We start from the raw sequence: 21,090 nt of genomic DNA, 5'->3' as shown, positions 1-21,090 counted from the left end.
CCTGAAATGCCTGCTATGGACCTATTTCTTTCCATTAATCCACTAGGTAAAGGTTTAATATCAATTATTCGAGATAAATTAGCAGCCTTACGACGGGCCCCTGTGGATAAAATTAAAATGGCCTGGGAGCAGGATTTAAATACCTCCTTATCCGATGAGAGCTGGGACTCAGTTCTCAAATCGGTTAACTCAACCTCTCTTTGTGCTCGCCATTGCCTTTTACAGTTTAAGATTGTTCATAGAGCCCATATGTCTAAATCTAAACTATCTCGATTCTACCCTAACATTAGTCCGCTCTGTGATAAATGCAAGAGGGGCGTGGCCTCTCTCATCCATATGTACCGGTTCTGTCCTAGCTTAGAGAAATTTTGGAAAGATGTCTTCACTACGTTATTGTGTATTCTGAATCAGCACCTAGAACCAAACCCCTTAATTGCTTTGTTCGGTTTTTGGGGCGAGACAGATTTACGTCTGAGTCCGACCAAATGCCGAATATTATCCTTTGCCTCTCTCCTGGCTAGACGCTTGATCCTCCTTAGATGGAGAGATGTTGCCCCGCCCACTCATGCGCAATGGCTTAACGACATTATGGCCTGCTTGGACCTCGAAAAAATTCATTATTCAGTTCTTAATTCGGATCTAAAGTTCCATAAGGTCTGGGGACCTTTTATCGAGTACTTTCGTAACCTTCCTCTTGACTAGGGTTTTTTTTTCTTTTCGGTCCCTTGCTTTCAGCTCCCTTTTTTTTCTGGTAGTAGGCATTATAATCCTCTGTTGCTAAGTGTATTCACAGTCTGGGAGTTTGACTGTCCTGATTTATACTCTCTATATTGTGTTGTGGTTGGTCTGGAGTTGTTGTTGTTGTTTTTTCTTGTGTTGTGGGGCTTGGGGAGGATACTAAGTTTACTTGTCTTCAATTTAGGTGCTTTTTTGTCAAGTTCTCTTCCTTTGTAGCATATTGTCATTGTATGCTTAATTTTGCACTGTATTAATGTTCCTCATTGGGATTTGGGGTTTTTAATTTGTAAAATGTATAGAAAAACTAATTAAAATAAAACAACAACAAAAAAAAACTTACCTAACACCGTAAGACTGATATCTACCTCCGGGACTATTATCTTTCTATCCACACACACACATTTATGGAGATATATATATATATATCTAAAAAAATAGTTTATAACCTGTATCGTATTATTTGGTTTTAATGATATTAATTTGTATAGTCTTAATTTATAGTAAACCAGACTCCAGGTGTGTTCCATTTCTGGTGGTCCTTTTCAACTTGTCACGGGAGTCATGACACTTTGCTCACGCGAGTGCTCGGTGGAGGGTGCCAATGCTTTTTAGTTGCCGGTGGGGGGGAAGGGGGATTGATTGTTGATTGCTGCCGCTTACGTGCGGTAGGGAGGAGCTGGGGGGGACTTTGGGGCTCTTAACATTTGACTGTCGTTCATTCTTTAGGCACTCTTCTGTTTTTGTGGATGGTTGCAAAGAAAAAGCATTTCAAGATGTATATTGTATACATTTCTCTGACATTAAATGTACCTTTGAATGGTCTCCTTCAAAATTGCAAAGAAATGTGATTGTAGGAATGCTGATTGATACAGTGCCTTTCCTATCAGATTAGTTATGCACAGATGAGATCCAAGTTAGGGAAATCCAATGGCTCTCTTCAGTACACCACATTCAGAAGTCCAAAAGTACTGCAGTGCTCCATGGGTTTATACCTTTTAGTGTTAATACATGCAGGCAGCAGTTAGGTGAAGCTTTGGCACTTAGTCCAAATTAAATTGGTGTGTAGGACTGTACCCAAAGGGACTCATAACCTTTAAAACATCATTTCCAGCATCTGTTGTGTTATTCACAGAATCCCTGCTCTGTTGCCGCTCCAGAGCCCATTGTGTATATTTTGTTGCCATAGTAATCTTCTTTCAAATGGTGTTTCCCCTCTATCACTGTAGCCAGGAGAAGGTTAAACTAACATCTGTCTTGGAGGCCATGCTGCATGAAACTACCCTTCCTACGGGATGGAGGCAGAAAATCATCTTTTACACCAAAGAAAATCTACACATTAATGGAGACAGAACATCAGAATCCAAACATGTCTTCACAAGTTTTTATCACAAACAAAAATCACATGTTCCTATTTTTGCATTTAGAGTTTAGGGCAATAGCTGTATCATTTACAATATGGCAAGGATCGTTTAAACATACCACTTGACAGATAGGAATCTGGATGTATATTCCAAGGAAAGCATCTGAAGGGATAGAAGTTAGGCTAAATTTGTATCGTACCTTGGTCAGCTTAGCTCTGCTTGTTATTTTACAGTTACTCAATTAGATTTGGACAACAAAATCTGGAAATCATGTTTGTACTTTTAGGTGCTCCAAGGTATATTTCCATAAGTCTCAGTATGTTGTAATATAAATTAGTATGTAAATAATGCTGTCATGTTTGGTGTGTAACAATGCCATTTTCCTGGTTCACAACATGAAAATGAATTGATATGCAGTTACTAAACTTTCCAAATTAGGGAACTTCGGAGTCAGCCTTTAAGAATACAAATAATCAATTTATAAACAGGCAAAGCAGAAATCAGGGGGCACAGTCCAGAATGATTCTGAGAGTGACTGTGGCCTTGCCTGAGTAGATAAGGAGTCTAATGTCAATTCTTTCTACACCACCTACATCCTGCTATCTTTCATTTTCATGCCTTTAAGAAAGAGGAGTGCTTAATGTTGGAAATACCCACTGGAAGCTTTGATTCCAGAAATGTGGTTGAAACTACAAAGATTACAAACCTAAGATTCAACATCACCCTTTGGAACTGGATCCTTGACTTGCTTCCTGATCAACAGACTGCAATAAGGATAGGCAGCAACAATAGCACATCTATTCTGGATGGCACTCCATAAGGATGCATCCTCAGATTCCTACTCTAAGTCCTATACATTTGTGACTCTGCTCTAACTCCATCTATCACTATGGAGATTATACCTTAAATAACCAAGAGTTGGAGCACATACTCAGAGAGCCAAGTGACATGGTGTCATGACAGCAATCTTTCCCTCAATTTCCACAAAAACAAACAAGATGATCATTGACTTCAGGAAGGGAAGGGGTGGGGGCAGTCTACATGCTCTGATTTACAGCAACAGTACCAAGGTTGAGAGGATTGAGAGCTTCAAGTTCCTAGGATTGAACATCACTGATGCCACGGCTAAGAAAGCTCAGCAATGTCTCTAATTCCTCAGGGGGCTAAAGAAATTTGCTATGTCCCCTTTGATGCTCACCACTATTTATCCATGTGCCACAAATCATCTGATCTGGATGCATCACAGCTTGGTATGACAACTGCAAGAAACTGCGGAGTTGTGGACACAGCTCAGCTCATCACAGAAACATGCAGTTGGTAAAGCAGCAGCATAATCAATGACCACACCCACCTCAGACATTATCTCTTCCGCCCACCCCCACACTGGGGCAGAAGATACAAAAGTCTGAAGTAAAGTACTACCAGGCTCAAAACAGTTTCCATCCTACTGTTATGAGACAATTGAATGGTTCCCTAGTATGATACAATGGACCCTTCACCTTCCATTCTGTTTTATTATGCCCTTGCACCTTACTGTATACCTGGACTGCACTTCGTCTGTATGGCAACTCTTTATTCTGCACTGTTACTGCTTTACCTCAATGCACTGTTGTAATGAATTGATCAATATAGCTGGTAATACAGACAAGTTTTTCACTGCACTTTGGTAGATGTGACAATAATTAACAAATTTACAGTTTTGCCAAGTATACGCTATCTGTAATCCAAGCAAGGAGGTTGCAAAGTGCTATGGAGCAACCTAGCAGAGAATACAGTTTGAGTGATAGAACAGCCAGCTTCTACTGTTAGAAAACAAGTGTCTTTTCTTTCCCCCACCCTAATCACTGAAGTTCAAAGAATCACACTAGGCTAAAAATGTGTCATCGTTGGCACTGAACCAACGATCTGAACTGAACTGCTTTACACCAGAACCAGTTTCTATTACTAATGGGTTCTGAGCTGTTGAGTTCAGTGCTAGAAATGCTCATTCCTCCCCTCTGGTTTAATCCTAATTTAAATTGCACAGCACTGCTTGCTTCTTTACATTTTCAAGCACAGCAGTCCCAATGCTTCCACCTTTCCCACGATTCTCATTGTGTCCTTGGAAAGTTTTGATGTGTTTTACCTACTTGCTGCTGTTGATCTGGCTCGCTTGCCTAGAATACCCACTTTCTGTTGTTAAACACAGATGGCAGTAAAATTGACCTGTACACAGACAGCACCACCCTCTAGTGGCCAACACTAACAAATTCAGATCAAGCTTTTTATTTGGAGCAACACACTCAAAATGCTGGAGGAACTCAGCAGGTCAGGTAGCATCTATGGAGATGAATAAACAGTTGATGTTACAGGCCAAGACACTTCTTCAGGATTCAGCCCAAAACTTTGACTGTTTATTCATTTGCATAGGTGCTGCCAGACCTGCTGACTTCCTCCAGCATTATGTGTGTCTCTGGATTCCTAGCATCTACAGAATATCTTGAGTTTAAGCTTTTTATTTGAGAGTTAAAAATCAGAGTACAACTTGCTGACTAAAAGACATGTAAAGAGAAATGTGAGTCATTTTGCCAGAACAAATTGGCAGGAGAGAAAATTAAATTGGGTCATGGTAACACCATCAAAACAAAGCAGCATGCCAGATTTCAGGCGTAATGAGATGTATTTGGACATTGAAAACTAATTCAAAGTGGGCATCTCTTGAGGAGACTTTGCAGTGGAACTGTAAAAATACATGAGACTCTACTACTTAGCAATGAGATTATTAAATCTCCATTATGTAATGTGACTCTACATATATTATTTAACATCATACAACATGGAAACAAACTCACCAAGTCCTGACCATCAAGCACTCAATTATATTAATCTTATTTTGCTTTCCCACATTTCCATCATCTCTACTCAGATTCTACCACTACCTACACACTAGGGGCAAACTACAACAGCCAATTAACCCTCCAACTGTCTCTTTGGGATGTTGGAGGAAACTGGAGCACCCAGAGGAAAGTCACACAGTTACAAGCAGATGTGTGACCACATTGGAGGTCAAGTGAGTTAGTGAGCAATTCTATCAGCTGCAACATTGTGTCGCTGTATGTATATTTCCAATGACCACCACTTGCACTCCAAGGAAAAGGCAATGTTGTGGAAAGTAGAGCATGTTGAAATTTTTAAAACTTCTGTTTGAAAGTAGTGAAAGTGAAACAACATTGAATCACGAACTGAGAAATTAAGCTTCTGCATTCAGCAAAGCTGTCGCAATCATTAATTTATACCCCGAGTTGAAAAAGTGGCTATATGATCCACAGAATATTAAATTGTCAGTGCAAGTTAATAGCTCTTGCTTTTGCTTTTCTCCATTTCCATCACATTTATTCTACCAACACCACCTTCCACACCTTTCTTTTTTATCAGTATTGTTACACTCAAATCGTGGCACACTCAACTACATTTGTTCCACTTCCTGCTCTTCCACTCTCAACTCACATAGCTGCAAATATTTCAGCACATGTCCCCACCTTGTTCTCTCTATTTAAACATCCCTCACTTGTGCTACTCACTAGCCTCCAGTGTCTTCTTCCAATTGCTGCCAACATCATCACTGGTGTGTGTTTTTATACACACACACACACACACACAACCCACCCACCCCCATATTACCTGAATTATTTTCAGCACTTTGCATTTTAGAAATAGGAAGAGGACATTTCTTACCACCAAATTCGCAATGGAGATTCGCAATAAAACTTCTTGAAAGGTTTATTTCCTTTTTCAAAAGATGTAACCTTGTGCTAAATTTATTCAATTGGAATTAGTAGTTTCTATCAGCTCCTTCTACTACTTTGAAAACCTTGATCAATTCAATATTTAACCTAAATTGCAAGAAATACAGTCCTTGTTTTTTATAATTTCATTACTTTAACTAGGTATTATTCTGGTAACTGAGCACCACAATTCCTCAAAGACTAACGAATATGCTGGGGCCCTGAACTGCTTCCAATACTCATTGTGCGGTCTAACCAGCTTATTGCAAAACTTCTATCCCCCTAGTTACATAGGATGGTATTCCCTATGACAAGCTTGATCAATAGCTTCCTATCCCATCAGCAAAAGATTATTTTCTATATCTGCTCATAAGAGATAAGATTTATGTATACCAAGTCACCATTTCTCTAATTCTTGGCTTTTCAGTATTTATATAACAATATAGCTTAGATGTCTTAGTTGTACATCTTGAGATTTTTTTGCTTCTGGCAAGATGGCCATGTGACTGGAGGCTTACAGTCAAATAGCAAGTGGCCATCATAGTTGTTTTTCTTCTGATCACAAGAAACCTTTGGATATTGGTAATCTAGTACGCTGCAAGTTCTATTTTCTGATTTATTGGAAGAACAGAGGCAGATGGTGGAGAAGCTTTTAGCGAAACTAGGCCTGAAGCTACAGTGGCGCTTGTTTCCAGCTGCCAGAGTGAGGAGACGAAGCTGTTGTGCTTCACCGGATGCAGTGTGGAGTGACGTCCAGAAACGAGTGGCTGCTGCCCTCCCAGGGTTTTGCTTGGCAGAAGACAAGCTCTGTCGTGGTCAAATGCAGATTTTTTGGTGACTCGCAATGGACTCGCGCCTCAAGTGGGGTCGCTCACTTTGCAACTTCCGGGGCAGAGGCATCAGAGTCATAGCACTCTACCGATGGTGGCACAGCGCAGTTGTGGTTGACTGAAGATCTCAATTCAACCGAGGGGTATGGACTATGTACATATATATTTGGTTGTATTTTTACTAATATTCTATCTGTGCCTATATACTTGAGGACTGGGCCTCTAAGCTGTGTAATCACCTAGTGGGCGGCAGGGCTGGTCAAGAAATGATCCCGGTGGACTGCGAGGTTTGGACTATATACATGCATATTTCGCACTGTTATATTTTTACTAATATTCTAAATGTGCTTGTATATGTGCGGATTAGGCCTCACACCACAGTCGAGGGCTGTTAATAAGTTAGGACTCTTATTCCATGAATGTATTCTTGTGTGCGACTGTTGGTAATGTGTTTAAGCACCTTGACCCCGAGGCAACAATGTCTCGTTTGGTTGTATTCATGAGTATTCATGTACGGTTGCATAACAATTATAATTGAATTAAATGTCTAAAATGAATAACAACATTTGGCAAACATGAGGAAATCTGCAGATGCTGGAAATTCAAGCAACACACACAAAATGCTGGTGGAACGCAGCAGGTCAGGCAGCATCTATAGGGAGAAGCGCTGTCGGCGTTTCGGGCGAGACCCTTACTATCTTTCCTTTCAGTTAGTCCTGACAAAGGGTCTTGGCCCGAAACGTCGACAGCGCTTCTCCCTATAGCTGCTGCCTGACCTGCTGCGTTCCAATAACATTTGGCACTATTTTATTCAATTTTTTAAATTTTGAGACAAGATTTTCAATAGAGGTACCTCCAGGATGTCTTTCTTTTGCCTTAGCCATGGCTTCACCTCTACAGAACCTTCAACCTCAGCCTATTTATTATCTGCTATCACTCTCTTCTATAGATAGTGGCCATCACCACCCACTTACCAGTTTTCACATCCAACAGAACATCCGTCCCAATTTGACACACCTTCATCAAGATTCTACCACCAGACACACCCTCTCATATTTCAAAGAGCTTCACAACTTTGCATTCAAAATGTTCTCAGCTACTTCCCAAAATCCTAGGAATGGATACCAATGACCCTAGGGATTTGTCATATTTTTAGTTCCCCCTCATGCCATTGTTTTGAAGAGAGTGAATCCCTGATTTAGTATTCGTTTTTTTGGAGATATTTGAATGTTACCTTGTTCTTCCACTATAAACAATGATCTAAATTAATCATTTAACATATGTGCCCATTTTTAAAAAATTTCAGTAGCATGTGTATCCCAAACAAATGACTTGGACATCATTCACAAAGTCAAGAGAATTATCACTGAACTCAATAGAATCCCTCAAAGTGGACCAATAATTTTTAACAATACTTGCATTCGATCTGATTCCCTGTGGGAATCTACAGATTGGGTCGTGAAATAAATGATGGTTGCTAATCACTATGGGGAAAATTTAGAACTTGTAGCCTGGAAAAACCAAAGTAAAAAATAATACTCCTGTTCTTGTGGATTACACTAGGCAGTCTCAGAAGAAACATTGTAATCTACTAGATGTACAAGATAGCCAAGAGCTTCTGCTAACAAGCAATGTGAAAGCAGGCCTTGTAATTCTAACTTGGGTAACTACACATTGGGACCAAATGCTGGCCTTACTCAAAAATGACAGCCAGTACAGCTTTAAGATAATCTTATTACCTTCCAACATCAAACTACACCCATTGGTTTGTGCATAATTAGAGAGAAGATATTTACTAGGGCTTTGCCAAATCCTCAGTGCTAAACGATCACCTTTATGTTAACAACTGTTGCAGTTGCACTGGGTGATGTAGAGCACAGATGAGAACTCAAGGTCAATAAATTATGTCAGTACTTCAGTTAGGGCCACTTGGATATACATCAGAGACAGCATGACTACAGTGATTAGAGAAATAGTAGAAAAACGTACTTAAAATCTCTAATTGGGATCTGAGGGGAAGGACACACAGTGAAATCAAGAATTCATTATGACACTATGTACCCACCTGTATTCCTGAAGTGGTAAAATAGGGAATTTCAAACTTCACGCTGATCGGGGGCTTCCCCTCCTTATCTTCAGCTTCCACACTAGGAAGCCCAAAATGTGCTCTCATCAGATACTCCTTCCCACCCTATAGCACAAAGGGAACTCATTAGCCAAGTCAAGTGATCATTATTCTTTATTTATTTACAGAATGAGCTTTTACTGCATTTATCATCCATTCACAATTGCCCATTGGTAGTGATAGGGAGCTGCTATCCCGAACTACTGCAGTTCAATGGTACCACTGGAAAGGAGTTCAGCGTGAAACCCAGTGGCGATGACATAATGGTGTTTATTCCAAATCAAGATGGCGTGTGACTTAGAAAGGAACTTACAAGGAGTGCTAGTGTATGCGTAAAATGATTGGTATCCCATCAACCCCACTAAACATTTACTCCTTCCATCACTGATGCATAGCCATGGCAAAATCTGCAGAGCACTCTGTAGTTCATACTCAGGGTGCATTGGTGGTGGCAGGAATATATTTTTCAAAATGTGTAGCAGGTCCAAATCTGTGAACTGTTTTGGGCTATTGAAGCATATGCATCCAGGTGAATGGGATTTCAGGCCTTGTACACAGCAGAAAGACTCCACAGCATGAGACCAGTCCCTTTGTGCAAGATATCCACATTCAAATCTGCTCTTATAACCATCATACTTTTGTGACTAATTTGCATTGAATCTTGCAAATCCCCATCTACATCACTATCAGGCTTTGTTTTTTTTTCTCTATTCATTTTCAGCAATTGAGTGTTGTTGACAATGAGAGCCCACACTGCCCATCTCTAACTGTCCTCGAGAAGGTGGTGGGGTGAGTTCTTTTTTAGAGCACCACAGTCCTGGGTAAGATGCTCTCACAGGGCTATTGGGGAGGGTGCTCCAGGACTTAGATCCAGTGTTGATGAAGGAATGGCAATGTCAGAATAGATCAAAATAGTGGACAACTTGGTTGGGAACCTGCAAGTAGCACCGTCCCTTTTCATTTGTTGCTCTCATTCTTCTTCGTAGAAAGAGATCATGAGTTTCAGGGCAGCCAGGGTGAGCGATGACAGTACATTTTGCAGAAGATACACACCATGGACACTGTGCACCAGTGGTAGTGGGAAGAATGTTTAGCCTGGTGTATGGGATGTATTGTCTTGAGGATTATTGCAGCTGCTGTCATTCTGACAAATCAGGAGTATTCCAGCACATTCCTAACTTGTGCCTTGGATGGAAAAGCCTGGGGAGCCAGATTTGCCACTCATAACAATATACCCAATCTCTCATCTGCCCTTTTGCCATGGCATATACGTGACTTCCCAGTTAAATTTCTATGTTGACCCCCCCCACCCCCAAGGATATTGATTGTGGGAAATTAGATAACAATAGTACCACCAGAATGTCAAGTGTAGATTGTCTGACTTATTGTTGTGAGAGATGGTTATCACTTGCTATCTTATTAGTCCATGTTTAAAATCTTGTCTAGGTCTTTATACATGCAAGTAAGGGCTGCTTTATTTGCTAAGGGTTATGAGTAAAACTGAACTTTGCACAGTCATCAGCAAACATCTCAGGGTGAGCATACAAACGAAAGAAAGTCATTGATGAAGTAATTGAACATGGCTTTAAAACAATTGTGACACACAAGAATCAATGTTTGTAGAACGTGTTAATATATTCAGAGAAAGTATGAACAAAGGTCTTACTGGAAATGATTTGATAGACCACACAATTTCACTGCTTTCTGGCACCCACTTCACATTTCCCACGGTGGTCTTAAACTTAGGCGAATCTGCATCATTAGGGACTGGAATGTGAATCTCAACATTATTGGCAGTCGATCTACGTTTGAACTGACTCTTGGCCTGAGGAAAGAGATTAAATACATTAGGTATCGTCAAGTTACTGCCACACCAATGTTACCATTGGTTAACTGTCAGGTTAAGGACTTTCCAAGATTTGCAGGCAGTTATTTTTAACAGCAAGCATTTTGACTTTTGACACTTAAATTTATTCATTTACTGGATGTGGGCATTGCCAGTTCAGCCAACATTTATTGCCCATCCCTAGTAGCCCTTGAGAAGGTGGTGATGAGCTGCCTTCTTGAACCGCAGCAGTCCCTGAGGTGTAGGTACATCCACAGTGCTGTTAGGGAGGGAATTCCAAGATTTTGACTGAGTGACAATGAGGAACAGCGATATGTTTCCAAGTCAGGATGTTGAGTGACTTAGAGGGGGATTTCCAAGGTATCTGCTGTTCTCGTCCTTCTAGATGGTAGTGTTCGTGGGTCTGGAAGGTGCTGTATGGTGTGTTGCTGCAGTGCATCTTGTAGATAGTGCACACCGCTGCAACTGTACATAGATGGTGGAGGGACTGGATGCTTGTGGAAGGGGTACCATTCAAGTGGGCTACCTTGTACTGGATGGTGTCAAGTTTCTTGAGTGTTGATGGAGCTGCACTCATCTAGGCAAGAGGCGAGTATTCCTTTACACTCCTGAACTGAGCCTTGTAGCTGGTGTGCAGGCTTTGGGGAGTCAGGAGGTGAATTGCACACCACAGGATTCCTAGCCTTGACCTGCTCTGGTAGCCAAGGTGTTTATATGGCTACCAGTTCAGACCAGTATAGACCAGTTCAGTTTCCCATCAATGGTAACTCTCAAGATGTTGATAGTAGGAGATTTAGTAGGTGATGCCACTGAATGTCAAGGGATGACGGCTAGAGCCTCTCTTGTTGGAGATGTTTATTGCCTGGCACGAGTGGCTCGAATGTTACTTGTTACTCGTCAGCCCGAGCCTGGATATCGTCCAGGTCCTGCTGCATTTGGGTATGAACTACTTCACAATCTGAGGAGTCACGAAAGGTGCACAATGGTCAGAGATAATGTGGAATGATAGATGTTAAATAAAATTTATAGTTTGTATGTATTCATTTCTGCATATTACTAACACCCAAATTAAAATGTGGCATAAAGTTTAGCATAATTTATATCAAAATACTGTAAAACTAGATTATTCATGTATTCTAAATATATTAAACAAAAACAGAAAATGCTGAACAAACTCAGACAATTTCCAGCATCTGTAGTGCTGTTGATTTTGATTTTCAGCTCAACATGTTAAAAACTACATGGAGGCCTATAAAAATCCTATACAGTTTCAAGCATTTGTCCTTTATGCCAAAAAGCTGATATTGAAGTACATAATTCCTTTTTAAATCTTTTTATTGATTTTCAAACAAAACATAGTAACAATAGAAATACAGAGAGATTGGGAATACAAAGTTAATACAACAGTATATACAAGTATAAACTATTGATAACACAAAAGTAACAAATCTCCCAAACTCATCCTGTATTTATACAGTAAGAAAAAACCCAAATTGAAAAAAAATATTTTTAAAAACTAACTAACTTGCAAACTGAACTGAGAAAAAAAAAAGCTGGGCTGTTATATTATAACAGATATAAACAGTAGTGTCAATAACTCCAAAGTACACTGCAGATGCTGTGGTCAAATCAACGTGTACAAAAAAGCTGGATGAACTCAGCAGGTCGGTCAGCATCCGTTGAAACAAGCAGTCAACGTTTCAGGCCAAGACCCTTCGTCAGGACTGAAGAAGGACGGGGAAGGGGCCCTATAAAGAAGGTGGGGGGAGGGTGGAAGGTGACAGATGAAAAACCAATCAGAGGAAAGATCAAGGGGTGGGGGAGGGGAAGCAGGGAGGGAATAGGCAGGAGAGGTGAAGGAGGAATGTAAGGGGAAAGCACTATGGGTAGTAGAAGAAGGCAGAATCATGAGAGAGGTGATAGGCAGCTGGAAGAGGAGGCAGAGTGAAAGTGGGATGGGGGAAGGAGAGGAAGGGAATTACCAGAAGTTGGAGAATTTGATGTTCATACCAAGGGGCTAGAGACTACCCAGATGGTATATGAGGTGTTTGTGAAGCAGAGTTGAAGTGGGTGACAACCAGGAGATCCTGTCTGTTGTAGCGGACGGAGCGGAGGTGCTCAATGAAGCTGTCCCCCAATCTGCGTCAGGTCTCGCCGATGTAGAGGAGGCCGCACCAGGAGCAATGGATGCAATAGATGACCCCAAAAGACTCACAAGTGAAGTGTTGCTCCCGGTGCGGCCTCCTCTACATCGGCCGCACATTCCCATTCGGATATGCCCATACATGGCCTCCTCTACTGCCATGATGAGGCCAAACTCAGGTTGGAGGAGCAACCCACCTTCTTTATAGGGCCCTTCCCCCTCCTTCTTCAGTCCTGAAGAAGGGTCTTGGCCTGAAACAATGACTGCTTGTTTCAACGGATGCTGCCCGACCTGCTAAGTTCATCCAGCTTGTTTGTACGTGTCAATAACTCCGCTCCTCTATACAGATATTTAAAGGTAATAAAAGAGGTTCGGGAAAGGTTGATTTAGCTCATATGAAAGTGTTGAATTATAAAGTACATAGTTCCAAAACATGGAAGGAAAATTTCAGTATTCTACAGCTCAAGTGATCACACACAGGTTGGCATTATGGTGAAAGAGAGTAACACAATGGGTTTCTATTAGGCAACATAAACATGAAAGTGGTTGACAGCCTAGTGATATGAAACATAAAGATTTCTGCGTCTATAAGGAAGCAGCAATTCAGCCTATTGAGCATGCAATGGCTCTTTGAAATTGCACAGAGCCCTTTCTTATCTTTGTACATATCCACTTCTATTTTAAGTTGCTGTGGACTTTGCTTTCATTATTTTCTTCTGGGAATGCTTTCAGCAAATGAACCCAGTGACTGCTAATGCTTTCACCCATGGTGCACTTGCATCATTAGTCTCGATGCAACTTGTCTGGGTTTAATGACTTGAACTGCTAGCTTGGAATGACTGTGCAGTACATGCTACACAATCTTATGTGAACTATTGATTGTCTGATACACTATGCCCTAAACCTCTGATGTTCATTGCTCACCACATTTTATATATACACACAATTTGCATGCACAGTACAGGCGAAGTAAAATTTATTGCAGATAACAGCTCAGAGTCTGACAGAAAATTGGGTCTCATTACTCATATTAGCATTCTTATTACACATTTTCCACAGTACAGCTAGTTATCTGGAAATTGAGAGAACAAAATCCAACTGTCACAGAAGGAGACATACATTTTCTACAAGTTGATAGCCCCAAATAACACTTTGCAAGTTATGGTCAGTGCCAAGAACAGAATATGATCATGCATAATTTTGAGCCTTTGCAAAAATCACATATTCAATAATTGTGTGGTTCTAGGTGGATCAATAGGGGCTGATACATCCACAGCTAAAACAGATTCAGTGGGTCGAGATGTGTGGCGAAAGAATTGTCAATGTGCTTCAGGACTGAGGGTGGAGATGAGACATTCAATTTAAAGTGGAGAGGGGGAGGATTGAGACAGAGATCAGTAGGAAATATGTAGACCGAGAAGGGGTAAAGGGTAATGGGTAGCTTGAGAGGTGCAGCTGGGAGTCAGAGGCAGGTGGGTTATAGGTAGATACAATTGTTGGAGGATGACAGTGAGGACACAAAGGCCATTGGTGCTGGAATCATTCTGATTCTACCTAGTACACTCATCTACCCTGTGCTTTTTCGACCCAAATTATTCACACCACAGGTTAAACAATGTATCTTAAAATGACAGATGTAGTTTTACTTCAAATGGGAACTAACCTGACCTGCTGATTGTATTGGGAGATCCAATGGATTTTATCTACCTTTAACCTTCAATCCTCAATTAAAATTGCATCATGAAGTACAAAAGGGAAGTTAATAGAAATATGATTGAGAGTCTATTCCAAATGGATAGCAGCTCATTTGGCCCATACTTCTAAAACTTTAACAGGTGATGGATGCTTTTGAAGATAATGAGTTCATTCCATTTGGGGTTTTATTTTCGAAGGAGTTAGAATTGAGAAAAGAACAGGTTACCTTAATCATGTATTCAATCCGGCTGTGGGAATGCTTCTCAATCACAGACTCGATCCAAATTAGAGGTTTGACCTGATCATAAAGATGCAAGATCATTAGTACTCTCTGTGACTTCAGTTTAGTAATGAAATTTAAACAAGGTATGTGTTCTTTGCAGGTTTAACCTATGTTCAATCCAAATAAAATATTCATTAGCTACTACAAGAGTGAAACGGTATGCTATGCAGACATACACTGTTCCAACTCTTCAGCAAATCCATTTCACAGGTAAAGTGACTTTCAATAATTCAATAAGGATAGTGTATGCAACTTGGCTACATGTTAGAGATTATTTAGCTCAATGGAATAAGCTAATTTTTCCATGTGGATTCAAGCAAGAGTGTATATGTGCAGGGTGTTCATACTTTCTTCAGAACCCTACATTTCACAGCTTCTCCGTATTAATTTAACTGACAACTGGTTTGGAGAATAAGCCAAATCCAAATCAATAAATACAGAAAAATACACAAGAAATTAATGCAAAATAAACAAAGTAGTAATTTCCTTTTTGTAGCCCAAGATCTAACATATTACAAGCCATAGAAAAAAAAATCTAAAAGCCTTTAGGATCTAATAGGAAATGGCAGACTGGATTCATTTCTATACACTATCAACCTTGATCATGTAAACGGCAGAGCAGATTCTCAAAGGTCAGGAAAAAAGCACTTATTGTCTCTTATGTTCTACTTTGGAATAGTAGAACACAGGAGGTAATTGTGTCTACATTATCAAGTGTGCTCAAAGAAAATAGATGTCACATGTCTGACTTTCAGCCTGTTCATTCAATATTGATCTGTCCCAGTCCTCAATTCCTCCTGTTTGGCAATTCCACATAACCCCCAATTCTACAATATTTAAAAATGTATCTGCTTCCTCCTTAATTACCTCCAATCATCTAGTCTGCATAATCCCCTGTGGTGGAGAATTCCAGAAGTTTACCACCACCTGCGAGAAGTTCTAATGCAGCTCAGAATTAAATAAACACCAGTGTTTATAAAGCAGTTGTATGGCTGGGAAAAATTTTGGAAATCACCACTTACTGATGCCCATTTACTCACTTAAGAACTCATTCAACAATCAAGGTTATGGAATATATTTCACTTGGTGTTCTGATGAGTTAAAATAGATCAAGATAAATACTTTAAGCTCACCAGCACCTCCACTTCCACAGGAGGCTGAAGAAATTTGGCTTTGAAATTCATCAAATTTTATCAATGAACCATAGGAAGCAACCCATTTGGATGCACCACAGTTAGGTATGGCAGTTTAAGACCGCGAGAAACTGCAGAGAGTTGTGGACATAGCTCAATGCATCATGGAAACCAGCCTCCCTCTCCATGGACTCTTGTCTACATTTCACACTGCCTTATAAAGCAGCCAACATAATCAAAGACCACCCTCACATCCGTTTCTGTTCTCCCCCCTCCCACTGGAAGGAAAATATAAAAAGCTTTAAGTTATATACCGTAAGGCCCAAGGACAGCTTCTTATCTAGTGGTTATAAGACTTTTGAACTGTCCTCTATTACAATAAGATGAACTCTTGACCTCATAATTTACCTCATTATGACTTTGCATCTTATTGTCTCCCCACACTGCACATTCTCTGCAACTGATTATTGTTTTACCTTGTAATAACTCAATGCATTGTTGTAATGAATTGGCCTGCATGTACTGTATGAAAAACAAGCTTTTCACTGTACCTTGGTACATGTAACAATAATGGACCACTGTATTTGTCATGGTTGAACATTTTGTTCTATGACTGTCAAAAAAACATGGTAATTAACAGAAAGTGCAGCACAATAAAGACATCCACATTCTCACACTTACAGTTGACCGATTCAACAGCTTTCCATTCATCTCCTGCCATGCTACCACTTTAGTCATCTTGCCCCACAGATACCCTCCTCTTCATAACCTCAACCCAGCCTAACAAGTTCTTATTCTTACAATTCAAAATCATCTAACTAAATCAATAGCTTCCTTCTCCCTTCTAAATTCTCTACATGACTTCTCTAAAAAAAAATCTGATCAGTTGTAATAAAAACGCAAAATAATTTCTTAGGAGAAATGGATTTTGATATTGAAACTCCTAGTATTGGTTTTAGTAAATTTAAACACTGCTAGCTTACTGTCATATACTACTGTCTTCATCTCAACAGTTGGCCACAAAAGGAAGCAGTATCACTATGTGATTTTTCATTTGCTCAATAGACTAAAAAAGTACTCTAATAGCCTGCTGATAATTAATTGTGAATTCAAGGCAGTCCTGCAAACTGCTAGAAGGGATACCAGGCTTCACCTGGTCAGGCCCGTTCATCCAAACTCAGCACAAGGCTTGGTACTTACGTGTGTATTTAAACGATAAGACATCAGCTCAAACTCTCCATCAGGTGGAATGAAAGATATGGTTCTGTCATTTTCAAATCGCGATAGCCGTACACATTGGTGAAATTTCACATCTTCTAACTCTACAGATTTGCTTTTCCCTCCTGCCTCAGGAAAGAAAGAGAACCTCTGTAACAGGTTTATATGCCAGCCTCTAATCTTGTTCAAAAGGAATTTTTAACAGTTTGTCAACTACTATCCTTAAACACAAACACTTTAAGGACCAACCAGTGATTTTCTAACTCTAAACAAAAGAAATTATGATATCGTATTACATGCCAGAAGTAAATGGTTTTACAAGCTCCTCTGTTACAAGTTTGTAATATATTAATACACCAAAATCGAGGCATTTTGGTGCCAAATTTTATTTAACAATAGTTAACTAACAATAGGCATCTCCACTTTTCTATGGGATTACCAATTTGACATCCTATGTAAGAGATACTGTATGCCCGTCAGTTTTCAATCTTTGAGAATCCCAGGTGAACTTAATAAAATAGTAATTACATTCTCAGTTTATGTGCTCATTATGACAAGGATACAACATTTTTACAAGTTCTTAAATATTGTTAAACAGGCAATCATTTCATAATGGATTATTTGCAAGGTCTCGCTGCTTCTCTGTTATCCTGGGAAAACAGCTTCCTCTAATGAATTTCATAGTTTGCTGGGCAACTATTAAGCAACTCTATCACTTTTTCCATAGGTTTCTGCTTCATTTGTCTTCTGCTTTTATCTTTTTAAAGTGGATAAATAATCTGAGCCTGCCTTTGAATTCCAAACATTATTTTCAGTCCTTCTTTTGGGTCGGCAATTTTGGCCAAGATGGTTATTAACCCTCAGTATGTAGGGAGGTCTTATGATTGGCCACTGCACGTGATAATGCAACTCCTTCATTCAAAATTCAAAGTTCAAAGCAAATTTATTATCCAAGGACATACATGTCATCATATACACCCTGAAATTCGTTTTGTTGCAGTTGTAATCAGTAAATCCAAGAAACATAACAGAATCAATGCAAGACCACATCCAACAGAATGGGCAAACAACCAATGTGCAAAAGACAACTAACAGCACAAATACAAAAGAAAGTAAATAAATAAGCAATAAATATTCAGAATATAAGTTGAAAAGTTCTTGAAAATGAATTTATAAGTTGTGGGAACAGCTCAGTGATGGGGCAATTGAAGTTGAGTGAAGTTATCCCCTTTGGTTCACAAGAGTGATAGTTGCGGGATAATAACTATTCCTGAATCTGGTTGTGTGAGCCCTAAGGCTCCTGTAGCAGTGAAAAGAGTGTGGTGGGGGCCCTTAATGACAGACACTGCTTTCCTGCCACAGCACTGTGTAGATGTGCTCAGTGGTGGGGAATGACTGGACCATCCATATCCACTAATTCTTGTAGGATTTTCCATTCATGGACATTGGTGTTTCCATACTAGGCCATAATGCGACCATTCCACCGTACATCTATAGGAGTTTGTCAAAGCGTTAGATGTCATTCCAAATCTTTCAAACTTCTAAGGATGTAGAGGAGTTGCTGTGCTTCTTTCGTAATTGCACTTACATTCTGGGCCCAGAACAGATGCTCTGAAATGAAAATACCGGGGAATTTAAAGTTGCTGACCTCTCCACCTCTGATCCCCCGATGAGGACTGCCTCATGGACCTCCGGTTTCCTCCTCCTGTAGTCAATAATCAGCTCCTTGGTCTTACTGACATTCAGTGAGAAGTTATGAGACTACTCAATCAGATTTTCAATCTCCCTCCTATATGGTGGTTCATCACCACCTTTGATTCATCCAACGACAGTGGTGTCATCAGCAAATTTAAATATGACATTGGAGCTGTGCTTAAGCTCACAGTGATAAGAATAAAGTAAGTAGAGAGGCTAAGTACACAGCCTTGTGATGCACCTGTGCTAATGGAGATTATGGAGGAGATGTTGTTATCAATCAGAACTAACTGGTGTCTGAAAGTGAGGAAATGTGTAGGTCTTGAAGGTTACTGATTCATTTTGATGGGATGATAGTATTAAATACCAAGTTGTAGTCAAGGAAGAGCGTCCTTGCTATGCAGATGTTCACGGGCTGAGTGAAGAGCCAATGAAATGGCATCTGCTGTGATGGTACACAAACTGAAGCAAATCTAAGTCACTTCTCAGGCAGGAGTTGATGTGCTTCATCACCAACCTCTCAAAGCATTTCAGCACAGTGTATCTAAGTGCAACTGGACAATAGTCATTGAGGCAGATTACCATGTTTTTCTTCCTCATCGGTTTAACTGAAGCTGCTTGAAGCAGGTGGTTATATCAGACTGTCGAACGAGAGGTTAAAGATATTGGTGAACACTCCACACAGTTATCAGCACAGGCCAAGTACCCCATTGGGGCCAGATGCTTTCTGTGAGTTCGCCTTCCTAAAGGATACTCTCACATCAGCCTCAGTGACAAATCACAGGCTGTGAGTGCTTGTGAAGGTTCCTCCAGTCAAAGCAAGCATAGAAGGCATTGAGTTTATCTGGTGTTATGATACGGCATCAATTAATATAGAATTGAGACAGGTTCTTTATAAACAAATAAAACATTTATTAAACACTACTCAATAAAAAACCAAAAGTAAACAAATGACTAACTTAACCAGAAGTTAACTGCTATACGGCAACTCGAACAGTTCTTGATGCGGTAGATGCGAACACAGTTCTTAAAAGTGGTAAATGCAAAAGTCCAAATGATGTACACAGTCAATTAGGAGAGACTTTCCTGAAGTAACGAATTCCTCGACGACGTGACGTTATTGCTGATCTCAGCTGAAATATGCCTTGCCCGAAGGATTTACAATGAAGGAAATAAAACGGCTTAAAGGCACTAACCTTTCCTCGGCAAATAACCCTGCCCCAGCCCTTTCTGCTCTTATAGCAGGGACTATCTCCGGTGCAGGTTACTATCTCTTCTGAATGAGGATTAAATAAGGTCGATCCTGTATTACCGATGACAACAACAACTTTACTTGATCCTTCGGGTCTCCGCACTTCAATAATTCTTCACTCTCCGACTGGACTGCAAAGGTAGGAATCAAAATTGGCAGCATTGTGATGAATGCTGGCAATAACCTTTGAGACTTAAGGCAGAAAGTAAAACTCCACTTTAAAACAAAACTGCATCATGAGACGAATATGCAGCATAACGGAGTCACTGATGAATTGAACCACGAACTGACCTGCCACACAGCAAGGTTTTCTCCTTTTATACCTGTTGAAACAGGCCATCAAATGACCTCTCACTGGTGAGAAAATTACATCACAAGACCATTACATCGTGCTCAGCAGAAACTCAATTACATCATGGTCATGTGACAGTCACAAGATACCCACGGGGTATGTAACACTGGGACTATTTTTATAAAGTCCATGACAACCATTATGTATTCATTCAGATCCTCCGATAAGCCCTTGAACACGGCCCAATCTGCTGATTGAAAGCCATCCTGTAGCCGCTTCTCAACCTTTTGCGACCACCATTTTGTTGTCCTTGTCTCTGGAGCCCTTCTCTTTAGTCTCTGCCTGTATGCAGGTAAGAGGGCAGCCAAGTGATTAGATTTCCTGAAACGCAGTCTGGGCAAGGAACGGTAGGCAGTCCTTAGCTTAGTATAGCAATGCTGGGCCCCCTGGTGCTGCAGGCTATATCCGGCAGATATTTCTTTAAACAAGTCTGATTGAATTCCCCAACTATAATTTGAAATGCATCAAATGATAACAAGCCCCATGTGAAACTTCTCCACTTTGCCATTTCTTGGGTTGGGAAGTGGTCTCCTACCAATCCCACAACCCAACAAAGGACACAGCTGAGAAACAGCACAAGAGTTGTTGTAACAATTGCCCAGAAGGAAGGGATTTTTAAAAAAAATTGAAAAGTTACACCCAGCCATCTTTTATG

At 40.3% G+C, this 21,090-nt stretch overlaps 1 protein-coding gene across 1 annotated transcript in view; it reads right to left on the bottom strand.

Annotated features, from left to right (window-relative positions):
- Positions 1-21,090, bottom strand: part of LOC140740034 (AP-1 complex subunit mu-1) — a 141,742-nt gene that overhangs the window by 64,479 nt on the left and 56,173 nt on the right. Inside the window, exons 7-10 of the mRNA XM_073068846.1 lie at positions 17,119-17,261; positions 14,729-14,800; positions 10,485-10,643; positions 8,759-8,884 (exon numbers count right to left, since the gene is read on the bottom strand). Of these exons, the coding sequence (XP_072924947.1) occupies positions 8,759-8,884; positions 10,485-10,643; positions 14,729-14,800; positions 17,119-17,261 (500 nt within the window). The remainder of the gene's footprint in view (positions 1-8,758; positions 8,885-10,484; positions 10,644-14,728; positions 14,801-17,118; positions 17,262-21,090) is intronic.

Source organism: Hemitrygon akajei, chromosome 16 (genome assembly GCF_048418815.1).
Source record: "Hemitrygon akajei chromosome 16, sHemAka1.3, whole genome shotgun sequence".
NCBI lineage: Eukaryota > Metazoa > Chordata > Chondrichthyes > Myliobatiformes > Dasyatidae > Hemitrygon > Hemitrygon akajei.
The sequence above is the reverse complement of the archived record's forward strand: the minus strand, read 5'-3'. Positions and strand labels throughout refer to the sequence as shown.